Source organism: Pleurodeles waltl, chromosome 4_2, assembly GCF_031143425.1.
Source record: "Pleurodeles waltl isolate 20211129_DDA chromosome 4_2, aPleWal1.hap1.20221129, whole genome shotgun sequence".
In the NCBI taxonomy this organism is placed as follows: Eukaryota; Metazoa; Chordata; class Amphibia; order Caudata; family Salamandridae; genus Pleurodeles; species Pleurodeles waltl.
In genome coordinates, this window is record NC_090443.1 from 493,484,522 (window position 1) to 493,501,558 (window position 17,037).

Below are 17,037 nucleotides of genomic sequence, written 5' to 3' on the forward strand. Positions count from 1 at the left end.
TGGGGGAGGCATCCAGGAATGACGAAGCAGCATTAGTTTTGTCAGTGAGGGGATTGAGGTGGAAGTAACCTCTGGCATTTGCCCACCATCTGCTGAAATGTGTTCATGAATGTCCCAGGAACTTGCCACACTGGTGGGTCCCTTGGGGATGCCAAAGTTACGCCAGGTCATAACTATGTGGGCAGTCTTCCTCCACTAAGGTCTGAAGCTAATACTCAAGGTCTGAAGCTATTCCTTTCCTCAAATTCGTATAAGTTGCAAAATCAAATTGTGCAGGACTGTATGCTGTGTTTGATGCTTGCTCCTAGTCGCTGACATCAGCTTCCAATTCTGTATCCAGTATGTACACTAGGGTGTGCCTAGAAACCTTCTGTGGTGAATGCAGGAAAGTTAAAGGCGGAAAAGGAATTCCTGCCGTCGACAACGTGATCACTGCCACTGACGGTGGATGCACTGTCATGGTCGATGGAATGGTCACCACAGGGATTGCCAACTACGTCACCTTCCAAGTGATTTTTGTCATCAACAGTGGTTTCTTGCTCAGCGTTGGTGGGGCACTGCCAATGGCCGTGTTCAATGAAAGCTGAAGATAGGGTTGTTTACAGTACAGGGAGGATAAAGTAAATATTGAAAAGTAACCAATATAAGGTCTAACACAAGTTAGAGCAGACAGAGCTCTTCTCAAGGATTCTCTCACGACATGCAGTACAAACCTGAGATATGGTAGCTACTAGAGGGAGTAGGAGAGCTCAGCACTTCCACATGTTACTGTTACTATTCAGCGATCCTAGATTCCATTCTAAATCTATAATGACGGGATAATACTAATCTGGCGCTATGCAGGGTATACAGTTTGTGCAGCCAGTGTCCGCACGGTGGTGTATGAGCCACATGAACAGTAATATCAACCATGTGAAGTGATGCGAGTTATGCAGTTTGTACAGAGTGGCACTCAGTGGTGGAAATGTAGGCACTGGGATATTTCAGACTGAGTTTAGGCTACAGACCCCAAAGCTGGCATCTTACCATCATAGGCACATTGGGCTCTACATTTCTGAGTCGCTTGCAGCCCACATTGGGCTTGCACCCCAGCACAGGCTGTGAAGCTTGGAAAAAACATACAAAGGACAAAAGGAGTCTGTCCTTTCTACTAATGCCTCCTGTACCCCCGCAGCCACCTGCTGGCTTAATAATGGCTGGGCAGGTCTGCCAGTCCCAGTGTACTGGGTACTCCATTGTTAGCGGTGACTCGCTCTATAGCTCTGCATTAATTTCTTGAGCCCATCTGGCCATAAAGGTGACACACTAGGCATTCTCTGAGTCCATCCAATTGTATGAGTGGTCACCCCTGTATCTTGGGTCAATCCCCAGTATCTAATTGACCCTACGGGTGACAGACTTTATACCCTTGTGCACTCTTGTACATCATTCACTTCAAAGCACTGATCCCACACATCAGCTTCCTGGTGCCTTCCGAGCTGCACAGACTAGTCAACTGTGATAGTGTCAATAAGTAGAGACCCACATCCAGTACAGTCAAGAACATCCTTTATTTCAATCAGTTAAACAAGGCGCTGCTCTATAAACTTTTATTATGGAAAAATGTAATTAACACATGCACATTGCTGTGGAGACCACCAGTAAGTAGCACTTTGGGAAGGCGGGGTGCTAGGAACAGGGGCGAGATTGCACGGGTGAAACCTGGAGCATGACCTCCCACCACAGGGGTGCTTGTGCAGGTGGAGGGGAGTGCCGCCTGCCAGGTCTATCGGTAGGGCAAAAAAACATTTTAGGAAACCAGTGATCCCATGTCGGGCTTAATCAGGAATCTACGGCTGAAGTCAGATGTGACCCAGTAGCTCTTTCTCCTGCCAGGCCTCAGGGGCCTTGTCCAGCCTCACCCTGGATGCATCACACATTGTATGTTTGTAGTGGCTCAACTTTAGACCCCCATTCTCTGTGACTCCTTCTCTAAAGCTGGTCCATGTTTGGACATGTCCAACCATTTTGGACAGCTGTTTAGTAAGAAACAGGCAGCAAACGACAAAACATCGATCTGTCATTGCTGCAGTCCTGCAAAAAACGTTTTATGTGCGATTTCTTAGGTAATGAGAAGGTGCACCAGGTTAACATTGGAATCCCTCACAAGCAAAAGTGCTGAAGTCAAATTCATTGCAAATTGTGCCGCCTAATAGCGGCTGGCATTAAAAAGGTGCAAAAACTCACAAAAAAACGGAGAATCGCAATTCACTTCTGCTAGCATTGTCCAGCCTTCTGTGCGTTCTTCGTTTCAGCTGTTTTACTCCTTGCCCTAAAAAACACCTGCAGTGCATGTTACGCACATCCCTTCCTTGCCTCATGATTGCATTACAGCCACGACTTGTGGGAGGGGGGAAAAAGATGAGAATGTAGAGGTCGAAATGATAAAAACGGGAATATTAATACACTGGGGACATCAGACCTCTGAGGAGCTGTAAACGATGATTAAGTGATTCAGCAAGTAGGCCTACGCACACCAGTCTTCTAAGGCTGACGAGAACTTGGTGTGGTTTGTTACAAAACAGTACTGGAGGAAAATACAAAATCCGTCCCGTCATTTAAAGTTCTTTTTTGGGGCCAAATTATGCGTCATGTATGTTTTTTTATGTTTACACTAAGAAGTTAAACCTTTTGATCATCATACCCTTGAATGTAGAAACCCTCTGCCAGCAGTTTATTAAGAGAAATATAGGAAACAAAGACACTCAACCAACAAATGGATTGTTGCTGCTGTTGATTTTTACAAATGCAGCAGGGCGATGCCATAGGCGGCCAGGGCATGAGGTGCTAGAGCCTCTTCTAAGACCTGACACCCAACTCTAGACAGGGGCAAGAGCATTATTATGCCACAACCAATTGGAGCCAAGATAATCGCTAGGTTAAACCATTCGGTTCATGAAATCCCATTTTAAGCTTGAGCCTAGGCAGTGCACAAGCACTGTCTCTCGACATGTAATCTACACTTATGGACTTGCACCACGCCCATCACTTTCAATCATTCCTTGGCCTACCTTTCAAAATTCCCTTGATTTCATAAGAAAATGCTTCACGTTTGTCCGGCCTTGAGGCCTGTTTGTTACTACCTTACAGACGGACCCTGTTACATGGATAATTGCACGATCAGCTTAGTGTGGCGCACTATTTTTTTCTTTTGCTTCACCGCTTTGCGCTGCGTGGCCATATGTTGTTCCTTCCTCTTCCTTGTTTTAGGCATGCTGCTGTTTTTTGGTGGTGTCTGAGTGCTTCACTTGAGGATGTGAAGTTTCATATAGTGCATCCTCGATCAGAAGAGCACTTTACATAACTACGCATATAGCGCAAACTCAATCAGAAGATCGTTTACATCACTACGTGAAAATAGATATAGCGCAACCTCTTACTTATTTTTATTTTCAATTACATATTAATCTTGTCTCCCCTCCCTTTACGAAAACGGGCACCGCACTTCATTTTTCAGCACGGCGACCGAAAATTATTGGGGATGTGTTGCATTGAACATTGCAACCTGCAGTACCTTATGCTGCCAAACGAGGTCCCAAGGGACACCTAGTTAGACTTACAAAAGTTCATGTCTTTTATTTTTCCCACATTCAGACGAAGGCGACTTTTACTGGGCTACGAGAAGAGTTACTGTGGCACACTGTCGTTCTTGTAATAAATGATCCAGAGTTTTTTCCTAAGGTTGGGGGTTCAGTCCGTGTTTTCCCCTTCACCCCCGATCCTGTATTTTGCCTTTTCTAGACCTTGTCTCCCCCACCCACCGCTCTGCCCAAAGTGCTGCTTCATTTCAGTAGGCCAACGCAACCAATTTTTTGTACATATTTTTGGGCTTTTTTGTTTTTGAAATGTTTTTTTTAACATTTTTATTTGCATTTGTTTCACATAACACATTAACCATTTGATGGAAAAGCCGAAGTAAACCAAGCAATGGTACAAATGGTACAAATGGTACACCGTACACTGTGGAAAGCTTATGGACAATATAACATGTAGCTAAAACAGCATTCCTGCTAAAAAACACAGTGAGAAACAGAACAGACAACAACTACTTTTATTTCAGTGCAGAAAAGGGGGAAAGAGAAAGCAGGGAATGGAGAAAAGGGGTCAAAGCTGTGGGTGGGCAGAACAAGGAGAAAAGGAGGGCAGACAGAGCATAAGAAATTACTACAGCGAGGGGAGAAAGACGAGATAAAGCACACCAATTTCCATTAGTACTATATATATATCATCTGTACGTATATACTGCGTTTCTTAGCCCAGGAAGAAACTTGTTCAAAGAGGCAAGGATTTGCCTTCGGTGCTGCTGCTGTAGCCATGTGGGCGAATCGTTGGGGTACGCCAAGCAAAAACTGGAAGCATTACGTTCTTAAGGGGAGTTGGACGCCAAGGTTATGTGGTCACCTCGTAGTGTCTGATTTTTAGGGTTGAAAACCCCATACTTTAAGATATGAAACTTTTGAGGAGCTGATGTTGGTTTCTTGTGTGATTGCCTAAAGGTTACTACATTACTGGGGCAAAAAAAGTACTTGGCACGGAAAACTAGCCTAGGAAAGTAGCTAAGTATAAAGTATTATTTACATATGGGTGTGGTTGCCTTAGGGTCTGAGAAGTAAGACATGCTTTCAAACTGTCAAATACACTGACTTGCAAATGGAATTTGGAGTAAAAATGCTGACACTTAACAAACAGGAACTAATGTTACTTATTTGGAGAACTTTGTGTGATGGTGACCTAATGTAACCACTATGATTGCACACCTTTACCTCGGCTGCATAAAATAATCTGCTTAAGTATAGCTTCTGCTACCCATTGACGATGGCTGGCAAAGTAGATACTCTCTCCTCGTGCCACCTTCATGGGCAACTGCCCCCCTATCCTTTTTTGACTGCTGGTGATGGGAAGTAGGAAGAGACAAAGGAGGGGTGGAAGGGCGCGAACGAGTTTCCATGTCCTGCGGCTGAATTTGTTATTCTTCTGTCCCTGGGAGTTAAAAAGGCACTGTGATGTCAGTCCAGTTTAACATGATTTAGAGTAAGGCAATCTGCGGCAAAATTCTTCCCAGGAGATTATCTATATTTTTTTGAAGCTGAAGGGGCTGGCACTTCCTTAATCAGGTCAAGGGAAGCACCAACAACCGCTGGCCCCCTAAATCCTTTCATCTTTAAAGAAGGCCAGACATGTCCTGCTAAGGCAATTCGACCAGCCGACAGCGATGGACATCATGTGAAACCACTGCATAGTTTTTTGTTCTTGATGGCTACTTTAGTGAGCCAAAGGTGGAAAAACATCCATGGTCATGTCAACCATTTACATGGACAGACTGAATTGTTCCCCAGTGCTAATGCTCAGTGTTTCTAGAGCACAACTCAAAGATGCTCATTTTATTGACATCTAAAGATGAAAGACTGAGGTAACCATCTGGCACACAATCCAGTGACCTGCAAGTTAAACAGATTTTGCAGCCGACCCTTAGACACACTGCGCTCTTTCATGAGCACATTTGCTTCTCCTTGAATGTTATACTTATTCTTGTGCATTTCACCAAGAACCAGGCTGTATACTTTCACATTTTTCTCTTGCTAGTCTGTTTGTCTGACTATTTGTATGTCCAAGCTTGATCTCCAAAACTCTGTTTGAGAGGTTCAATGCAAAACATACATTGAAGACAGATCAAAATTGTTAGTCGAAAATTCATGGCAACCAAAATAACTGGTGCTATTTATACGACTTGGAAGGAAGAAAAGCACACCCATTTTAAAGTAAGGCAGATAAAACCCTCAAAACTGAATAACACAAATCTTAAGAGGTCTGTATTCCAAACCTGCACCGTGCTTAGGGCCATAGTTCCAGGAAAAGGCTTGATTGTCACAGCAGTAACTTTGACAAGCATGCGGACAATAAACTGTTCATATTACTGCTGACAACACATTTGTTATTCTTACAAAGGGTCCCACCAGAGTTTTTTACAAAGTCTAGCACTCCAGCAAATGGAGTAATACAAAAGGTGATTACATTTAAGAATTAAATCCCAGCTTGCTGAATGGAGCTTAACCAGTTTACTGGAGTCCTCTTCCTTGCATACCGCTAAATATATTGAGTCAGAGAATTTACGTTGAAATATTAATATTTCATACAACAGAGTCCATATGAACCCAGTGGGTAACTTGAAAATTAGTTTTAAAGAATGCCTGCATGATGTTTGAGGGCAACTGGTCCTCCTAGCTACCTTGGAAAGGGTGAACTACAGACTTGAAACGAATTGTAAGCTAGTAAGATAGAGACTTTATCCAACTGAACAGACATTTAATTCATGCTTCCTTAAAAATAAAAACTTTACACTTACAGGCCTATTATCAAGTCCTCCCATTCAGGAATATATTCTCCACAATGCTGTGAAATTGCAGGCATGTCATACTAATTGCTTGCTCTTATTTTCCTACAGATGTGTGATTCATCCTGTACAAAATAATGTGGCACTAAAATAAATAATTATAGCTATTGATGTTGTGATGTATATATAGTCTGTAACAATTTGAGAACAGGGGGCCTGATTTAGGTCTTGGTGGAGGAAATACTCAGTCACAAACATGACAGATATCCCGTGCGCCGTATTACAATCCCATTATCTCCTATGGGGATCGTAATATGGCAGAGAGGATATCTGTCATGCTTGTGATGGAGTATTCCCGCCGCCAAGACCTAAATCAGGCCAAGAGTCTTGGGAATACTTTTTTACAGTGGAAATTAAAATTGAAGTAGAACCCTAAAGTACCTGAACAAAGTGGTGGGGGTATAATTTGAATAGTATAAAGGGTATTACATGTTAAAGGAGCAGGCACGGGCTGGGGGTGTGCCTGTACATTGCACATTGGTGGAAATAAGTTCAGCAGTGGCCCACCAAGTTGAAACCTCTCCTCTACTCCCCACAAAAACATATTCCATCTTCACTTGGCAGAATCCCCAAACGATGCTTCCGACAGGGCTGTACAGCTTTGCTGCCCTAACGATAGGGCTCCTTTGTCCCTTTAACGAAACACATACGAAATGAGAAAAAAGTTGAGGGTTTCCGTGTGTTTTCCTTAGAAACGTGCTTGACGAATAACATGAGATTGATTAATAAACTATGTATAGAACTGAATGCATTGTTTTTGTTAAAACTTAGACAGCACCATAATTTGTATTCCCAAATGTTTTATCGCTATCTGTAAATTATTCCTTCAGCCATCCCACAGAAATAAGTAATATATATATATATATATAAAAAAAGAAAACAAAGAAAAAATGTGCCCATCTTAAAAGGCTGGTTTTGCTTAAGCTATTTAGAGTCCCCTAGGCATCAGGACTTCATTTATTTTTTTAAACAAAAATAGATTTTTTCTTCTTCATCTTAACAATCTCTAACATACAAAGATATTAAGCTATCCGAAACATTTGCACTTGGCTCATTTGAAAAAGGCTTATTTAATGTCACCTCTTTGTTTTTTGAATTTTTTTAAAGAAATGTTTTTCAGTTTTTATCTATTTTTCCATGTTTTGTACAATAATGTTTCTTAATTTTGTTTCAGACCGCACCCTCTTTGTGGACTGTTGATTCTAAAAAACTTTTTGTATACATTTTTTTTCCTTTTCTTAAAGAAAGTGGTTGGTGAAAAAAATAGGGTTAAAGGGGGCTGAAGGGTGGCTCTGGTGAAAGAAAGGGAGAGCTCTATAGAGACCTCCATCAACTAGCAGAGCCATACTTTAAGAAAGACATGCATTTGGCCTGGCGTTGCTCCTTTAATGCTGGTGATGAGGAGTGGTGGGGTCGGATAGTGCAAATGCAAATTCCACTGACGCCTTTCATTATGGAACCTGAAAGAAACAACTAAACAAAGTGCAAATAAGCATCAGATCGAGGCGTACAGCAGCTGCTGAAGGTTTCCATGATTATCTGAAGATTTTCACATGACCTTTTGAAAAGTTTCGAATGTAACTGAGGAGTCTTATTTTTTTTATTTTTATATACTGCTTTCAAGAAACGAGGCCTTACCCATTTTTTGCAGTTAGATTTACAACCTGTCTTGGTCAAAGCCAGGCTATGTGGATTTGACCCGCTGCACACCATCAATGGAGATCATCTGTCACAGAAAGACCTTTAGGTGTGTTTGGAGATGTATTTTTATAATGAAAAACACAGGAAAATGAAGATTATTGTTTCAGCCACAAATACTCCAAGCTATGCTTTATCTCTCCTCGTAATATAACAAAGGAGCAACGCTCAGGCCAAAATGAGGTCAGCCTTTTGACAGAGGCTGAGTTGTGAATGTAGGTGGGTCTTCAGGGGAGGTAAGCAATCACTGGCGGGGCAGTACACACACCAATGTGAGCCGACATGATGGAACGGGGTGGTGTCTTGGATACTGGTGCTGGAGCCTTACCTTACATGGATTGTGTTGTTTCCCTGGGTTGTGAGAGCTGTTCTGTTGGTGGCTATACCGAGTTTTGTTTGCAAGAGATTGTTAGAGATAAAACAGAGACGAGAAGGGCTGCAAAAGCTGGGAACATATCCAGCCATGAGCAGATAAAATGGGAGAGCCAGATCAGTGGGAACACACCTAGTGCCACAGAAGGGCACTGACCTATCTCCACGATGTCATAGTGTAATGTGATTTACTTCTGTCAAGCAAAGGCCACTAGGCCACTAATTTGAAAGGTCTGGTCTAAAGATGACAATTCAAAAGTGACTGGAATAGGCATAGTGCCACAGCAATATGTACCACCAGAAATGACCGTGGAATAAGTGAGATGCCAGAGGATGAGGCACGGCCAGTGAGGTGGGAAGGAGGCAAGCACCTCTGTATTACATAGAGAAAGTGTTGTGGGGAAAGTGTCAAACGCTGCTGTCTTATATTCAGCCGGTGATGTGGGGGAAGGAGTCAAAAAATGCTGCTGTACTGTAGGTGAATGATGAGGAGAAAAAGCCAAACTCTTCTGAATTTTATGTGGTCAGTGGCGTGGCAAGTAAGACCCACAGCACTAAAGACTAAAAGTCCAGCAAAGTGCTGACAGCAAGATACTTTGACGATATACACTGGGTCAGTAACTGTGGAATGAGAGGCTACAGTGAAGGGTAAGGCTGTGAGGAATGAGTGAGACTACACTGAGGGGTCCAAGGTCAGATATGGGGAATGTGTAAGATTTTAAATCAGGGTACCATAGCGGTACGGTGGGAAGGACCCCATTCTCAAATAAGCAAACAGCAACACCGGTTAAATGTTTCCAAAGTGCTGAAAGAGGACGGGTGCACCAAGACCAAAATATAACATTCCTAGCTGGCTAACTCAGAACAGTTAATGAATTCCTTGTTAGCTGTTCTTCCCCAAAGTTGATATTTCTCTCTCTTGCTCAAAGCCATCCTCAAGCTAGAACAGTAGTAAAGCGGCTGGTTTGACTTATCGGCACTTCAAAGCACTATTCACACACATGGGGAATGAATCTACAAAGGCATCAATCTTGAAAGAGCTATATGCCAACACACAATTGTCACTGGGATGATGTCTGGTGCAGACGGAATAATGAGGGAGGAGGCAGCAAAGAGCAGCACTCTGGTAGCAGTGAGACTTTCCCAGTAGCACCCACAAACTGGGCCTCCTCATGTAGGACCACCAGCAGTGAAGCACTATTTTCAGAGCGGATTTTTATTATTAGTCAAAATATGGTACAACTGATGTTTTGTTTGAAGGACTACTATTCTGAGGCTAATTGTATAGATTTCCTTCTAGAACAACCTACTGCCTCCTTTTAAAATGTCCCTACCAAAGGCATTTTTCATAAACATGAATGTAAGACAGTATTCTTACTTAGCCACTAAACTTTCTCAAGGTTACTCCTTGGTTTGCCTGGGTAAGTGGTGTTGTCACATATTTGATGGGCTTCTTTTGGAGGACACTCAGAGCAGCTTCAAGGCCCCTCCTTTTTCAGGCATGGATACATCTGAATTTTTAAAAGTCTGTCTCCGAATGCTTCACAGTAATGCAAGCGCTGTATAATAACCAGAACAGGAGTATCAGCTATGGAATACATAAAAAATATAACGAATCTGAATACTTTCACTCTGTTTACTATGGAACAGTTGATCCACTTTTCTTTTCGATTTGATCATTTTATTATTTGATCATGCATGAAAACCAAGTCTCACTAATCCTATAGTGCATCTCTGAAAAGCGCAGTAAGATCTTTCAATGACCAGTAAATCGAATTTTCAACATTTCTTTTAATTTGGGGGACCCTTTCAATTCTGGGCAAACTCGTCTTCATTTTAATGAGTTGGTCATTTATTTTTGGGGCACGGATTTAAGAAGAGAGGACACAGTAGTACTAATAAGTGCAGAAAGGTATATGAATGCCTCTTACAGCAGGAGCATGAAGCACCCTGGTGCTGTGGGGGTGCAGAAAGATAAGGCAACCTTTATCAAGAAGAAAGTAGAAATAGCATAAATTTGCAATTTTAGTATTTGGGCAAATGTTGCAAAAAATCACCCCCTATGTTGTGATTTGGTCTTGTCACAGTGGAAAGCTTCAGTTAGTGCTCACTAAGCAGGCAGCCGTCTTTGTGTCAAAAATATCCCAACCCTCCCAGTTCACACCAATGAAGCAGTGGCACAAAAAAATGCAAAATCATTAATGTTAATAAAAAAATAATAAGTAACATTGACGACGTGTTAGTCGTGATCACGGCTGGTCGGTCTCCCACTTTTATCACTATGTATAATCTAGTTCAGTTATTCTTTTTGAGGGATCGTGGATATGTAGTTCATTTTTTGAAGTTTACTATTTTTTCATTTTTTTAAAAAGTTTATTAAACCCTTTTAATGCCTCTTCATCACGATTTTTGTGGCCACTTATGCTTCTCATTGGACCCTCAGTGAATATCTTTATACAAATGTAACATTATACCTTCTGGCAATGCAAAGGCTCTTAATCATGATTAGCAGCATAGATGTTTCCTTTCAATCATTCTTCTGTTTAATATAACTCATATAAACTATATACAGCAACAGAAGTGGGACACTGAGCAGTCTTGATCAAGACCCCAAGGAGACAGAAGCCCTCATTACGAGGGTGGCGGTCTCAAGGCCGCCACACTCGCGATAGCGGTTGGACCGCCGCAGACAGGGCGGTCCGACTGCCCTATTAGGACCGTGGTGGAGCCACCATGGTCTGACTGCTGACTCTGCCAGGCTGCCGCCAGGCTGCAGCCTGGCGGTCTGGGCAGTTATAATCCTCCAGGCAGCGTTGCGTTGCCTTGGGGGATTATGAGTCCCCATACCGACATGGCAAGGCTGGTGGAATGGGGGCATCGGGGTCCCTTGCACAGCCCATGCACTTGGCATGGGAAGTGCAGGGGCCCCCATGAACAGCCCAGTCACGCATTCCACTGCCTGAATTACAAATCCATTAGTAGACGGCATCAATGTTGAGGCACTGCGATTAACTCTTAATGGGGCTGGCGATGTTCAGGCCGCACAGGTGGCCTGATGGAGGAACGAGTTAAACTCGTAATGAGGCCCAGAGTTTCAAAATGTGCCAGTTATGCTGCTAATTATTTTTGAAGACCAATGACTGAATTCATGAATTTGCTCATTCGCATGCCACTGGTGCTTTGGTGAAAATTGTAAGTGGTGAATTTTAGGGTGTTTCCTATTCTGATGTGGATAGCAAGACGTTTATTATTGTGGTGCAAAGTTCATATACCATGTTATCACCATAGTATGGGAAAGGATTTTTTTCTTATACCTTGCCTTCTTCTGGTCATCCCTGCCTCTTATTATGTACTTACTATGCCATAAGAGTGTGGTTTGGGTCACCTGAAATGCCTATGTTTATGAGTAATAGACATGAAAGATCAGCATGCCATAAACCATATATGATGACACGCCACAGAGTAATATGCTGTTTAATTAATACCATTAGTGAAAGAGAGAAATACTCAAGAATGGTAATAAAGAGGTATATATATATATATATATATATATATATATATATACATATATATATATATATATATATATATATATATAAATAACAGCTGACTTGCTCACTCATAGCCAGCAGCCACTTATCACGTCAGACCCCCCCTTGGCTGGTGCCAATGTGTTGCCTTTGATCCAGGAGAGCTTTGAGTTAAAGTTGAACGTGTCACTTTGCCTTTAGAAAGCCCTAACCTGCATTTGTTTTTGGAGCCCTACTCAGAAAGCGCACTGTTTAAGAATGAGGCCGAACTGAACTAATCATGCACCCGGGGGCAATAAACGGGGGCTTGGAAACTGACTAGGGGAACAGCGGGAGAAAAGGAGATTGGGGTGGCACTGTTACTTTCAGGAGAGAGGTGCGCTTATACCTATTTATACGAGGAAGAGGCAGATGAGACTCCTGTGTGTATTATTTTGTTCCTTTGTGTCTTCACTGGCAACACAATCGCAAATCCTATGACTAACAGCCGCACCCACACCAGTAATATCTTTAGCAGGATACAAAGTTAGCAGTTTCTCATATATATATATATATAGAGAGATATGTATATATATTTATGTTGTATTTAATTGTTCTTGCCCTGTAAGAGTGGGCTATTTCTGGCGGTGGCAAAAGCTGATGATTATTACACCCATTACAGAAACACAAGTAGTAAAGTGAGCAGACTCTGTCAAACATTGAATGTGTTGTCTTTTTTCTCTATGAGGTGAAACCCTCCTGTGTCAGGTTTTTAAACAAAGTCTACCTAGCTTAAATGTGGCATCACAATGCCGGGATCCTCAACTAGTCTTCTTCATCTGCAAAAATGATTGAAGTAAACATAGAAAACCACTGACGGGAGGCTGACTCTGCATTTCCCAGAGAAAGATCCCCCAAGCCCTGCTCGGCCACCCCCTACAGTATAAGTGAGGTGCATCTTGTGGCAGAAATCAGGACTCCTCGCTCAAACATTCCATTGTGAAGCCACCATCAGATACCACAGGAGCTAGGGTTCTAACATACTGACCAGCCTTAGAAGAAACATCAAGTGTGAGAGGGGATTGTGCAGTCAGCACGTGGACATTGACATCAGCCCACAGATCGACATTAGTAGGGGCACCAGGTGTGGGATGGGACTGTGCATGTAACAAGGTCCCCTACAGACTGACATTACAAGGGATATAAAGTGTGAAAAAAGGGACGGTACAGGTAGCAGGGACAGGTGCCTATACGCCACAAAGGTGCTAAGGTAGGATCAATCCGAGGCTCAGATAGAAAATACAAATTGCCTCACTATATTGACCCTTCCAGTCACAGTCACCGCACTTTGAAGTCAAGCAATAAAACCTTTGCTGTACGCATCCCTTGGAGAAATAAACTTGCAGTTTCCGACTGAACATCCCCAAATTGTGGCAGTGCCTCAAATGGTTAGTCAGACCCATAGAATAATAGGGAATGACCCACTTCATCTCCAAGTTCTAAGAAGCCTCGAGTGTCAGACTCAGACCAGCAAAGACAAGAAGGGTTCCTGGAGAGGAAAGCTGAAAATGCCCAAAGCAGAAGGTGAAAAGAAACTTGCAGGGAAACATTGCCAATTTCCCAGTCATCAATGGCAGCTGCAAGACTTACTGAAGAAAACTGGATGTGATTGCGCTGAGGGATCCAAACATAAGGATACACTTGGCATCATCCTTCTTGCTATGATCCCTGTTATTTGAACAGGGTCTTGGATGTCCATCCGTGTATTTCAGAAAACATTTCACTGGTGTTGCAAAAAAGAAGAGTGACTTTGTTTGAAGACGGTCAAGGAACTAGGAGTGTTTATTGATTAACCAGTGGCTGCAAAATATTTGTCCTGCATTATAGAATGATATGCATCTTGTGTTTGGTGAGAGCATGTGTAGTATTTTTTAGCTCTTTCTTTCAAACCCACCCGTATTTTAGCAACTAATTACCTCTCTTCCTACCTTCCAAGTACACTTCCATCAATCACCACCTACTGCTGGTTTGCATGACAAACTCAGAAGAAAACATCTAAAATTGGATTTTAAAGTGATGAGGTACACAGCTATTACGGGGAAGGGTTTAGATCCATGGGCAAAAACTCAATATGTCAGTTGGGGGCACAGTGGAGTGGTACTTAAAAGACAGAGGTTTGCCTAAGAATTAGCAGGAGGCAGGCCAAAAAGTCTGATAAGATGAGTGAAGAAACAAAGGCTTTGTTAGACTGGGAAAGGAACACAGCTCACAGCACAAGAGTCAGGCAAAATAGATAGGTTTTAATGGTTGGTTGTTCTAATGTTTTTTCCGAAGGTGAGACTCATGGGCTTTCATATTGAGAAGGAGTGTCCCTCTCATGCCTTTAACTGAAAAAACACTTTTACAATTAAGCTATTTCCTGATAATCTTAAATCATAAGTGCGGGAACCGATCGCTTATTCAAAGTGGGCCATGACACCTTGCTTCATGAAAGACAGTTTATGGGACCTTCCGTTAGTAAAGAACATGTTTGTAAGGTCGGAGAGCACACAGGCTGGGGCAAAGCAACCAGATTCAAAGGAATCGGTTTTAGGTTAAAATATCTTATGTTTGAGTCCATTTGTGGTTGCTTTGTCAGCAGAAAGAGGCTATCTGGCAATCTCCTTCAGAAAAACTAATGCTGTTATGGTCATTGTTCCACACCTACAGCCAAGTACCTGTAATAAGAAAGCCTGGTTTAGTGAATGTGCAACTGAGGAGGCTGATGTCTGCACCTCCTCAGTCTGCAAAGGCATGCTTCTGCCATCAACTGTTTCAATTGTTCAACTGTTTTGGTGGCAAAAAGGGGAAGGGGGCAGTAACCAAACCCAAGGACAACAAATAGAGCTATGGGATGAGCAGGTGACAAGGAGAAAGGGGGCAAATACAATCTGGGTGAGAACACTTGCATATCTCATGTGAGATTGACTTGGTAGGTGACAGACCCAGGAGTCTAAGTGAGGGTGAAATGATGAAGCAATGAAAGATAAGAATGCTTCTGAGAACAGGATTAGATGAAGGACTTTGAGAAACACCACATGGACATTAAAAACAATGGCTATCCACAATGGTCTTCTACCAAATGGGTGTTCAGTCAAGTTAACAATAAACACTGCATTATTCTTATGCATCTTAAGCATCTTGCATAATTAAGAAACAAGAGCTATTATTTTAAATTTCATCCCCAGCTCCTCAGAAAAAATAATAGATTATATCCCGACACCTACCAAAATATCTCCCACCAAACACAAGACTGCACTAGATGCACATTTTGAGCTGTGCTGATGTGTTGTGATGCAATCAGGCCTTTTCCTACTTGTGGAGGTAACAAAAATAATTTCCAATGGTGGATGCGATGCAGGTTTTGTTCCCTCTCTCTCGTTTTGTCTTGTTTGCAGACCTGAACTATCTTCATTGAGAATGAAGAATTCTACCTCCCCTCCCAGTTCTTGATGTCACCCCGTTTATTTACGAATTCTCTTCTTAATTTCATTTCATTGCATCTGGTTGTTGAATTGCGGTTTTGCCCCTCGTCGCAGGTATTGCATCTGGTTTCACCTCCTTGGTACCTTCAGCAAAAGGTCCACGATGTCGTCTGGCGACGTATCAGCTTGAATATTTCACAAAGAGATTTGTATTTTGTTTTCTTTTCTGTACTGCGTGAAGATCTCGTCAGAGGAACCAGGACTGGAAGAGAAGACATAAAAAACAAGCTCCATAAAAAAGACAGTCATTGTGGGATTTCTCAGCTGACAAAGAAAGCTCTCCAAACCAATGCAGACAAAAGGAAGAGAATCCAGAGTCTGAGCCATTGAAGATAAGCAGAAATAAATGTTACAGGCATAATTGTGGAACAGAAAAAAACGCTAGTGGTCAAATACGCCCCTGAAGAGAATACACTTTGATTCATAGGTCAGATCTGATGGGAAAGCAAGTCTTCAATGAAAGACAACGCTTCACTGCCAGAGTCAGTAAGTTTATCATCCCAACAACGTTTACCTTCTTTGTACTTTTTACAAACCTGTCAAAGGATCTTTCAGAAAATGTGTGCACAAAAGCCTCCTTCATGGCTTTGGACAGCGTGCAGTTCTTTCCTTTCTTATTTTCCTGTAGTCCCTGGGTGTTTTTTTTTTTTTTTTACTCCAGCAAACATGACAATCACACAAGATAAGGTCACTAAAGGATATCCCATTGCAATGGTCTGAAAACCCAGATCACGGTTCTAAGGTTGAGGGGACACCTGAAGTGCACCCCTGTTTAGGAGAGTGTCTACTGTCATCCCTACCCATGTTTTGTGAGACAGTAGTGGGAGCAATGACTTTAGTGAACTAACAGTCCTTTTTATCTCACTCTTTAAGTGGGAGATGTCAACAAGCCTCCATTGTTTAAAATGCCAGCCTCACATAGCTGAGATCTTTCACTTCCATCTGTATGTAAGATGCATGTGCATTGTATGTGTGGTACAGGGGTAGTGTCGAACCGGTGTGCATGTTTGGCTGGGTGTGTGAATAGTGCTAGAAAATGGAGGCTCTAGGGTGACGGTGCTGAGGTCTTTCACCTCTGAGCGAGCACTTCAGCATTCCTTTTCTTCCCTTGAGTTTCTCTGTAGAAGGGATGGAGTATTTGTGGTTGGGGGTCAGTTTCTCTCTTTCAAAGTCTTCCTTCCTTTTTTCCCAGTCAGGGCACTATTAGGTTTACCACACCCTCCTGTTTGCAACTGTGTGATGAATGAGCTGTCTGGCATGACTAAACAAAGTTAGTTCGACTGCTTGAACTAGCCCGTGTAAGGGTCTAAATGTCCAGGTTTCTGCCATGAGGTCAACATAAAGTGGCCATGAACAATCCGATTGGATGTGCCCTGAGAATTCAAAGGCGGCACTAGAGCTTATTGGTCAGTTTTGGGGATCAGTACCGCAACATTATTATGGCTGAGAAGATTGTTGTACTCCAGCGCTATGGTCTTTGATTGCTAGCTCTTCAACCAAACTG

At 42.5% G+C, this 17,037-nt stretch overlaps 1 protein-coding gene across 19 annotated transcripts in view; it reads right to left on the reverse strand.

Annotated features, from left to right (window-relative positions):
* Positions 1-1,531: 1,531 nt before the first annotated feature.
* The window catches only part of NFIX (nuclear factor I X), a 1,024,880-nt gene continuing 1,009,374 nt past the window's right edge, over positions 1,532-17,037 (reverse strand). For all 19 annotated transcript variants that reach the window (XM_069231933.1, XM_069231936.1, XM_069231932.1 and 16 more), the window contains one exon: positions 1,532-15,735. In XM_069231933.1, coding sequence (XP_069088034.1) covers positions 15,721-15,735 — 15 coding nt within the window. In that variant the 3' untranslated portion in view covers positions 1,532-15,720. The remainder of the gene's footprint in view (positions 15,736-17,037) is intronic.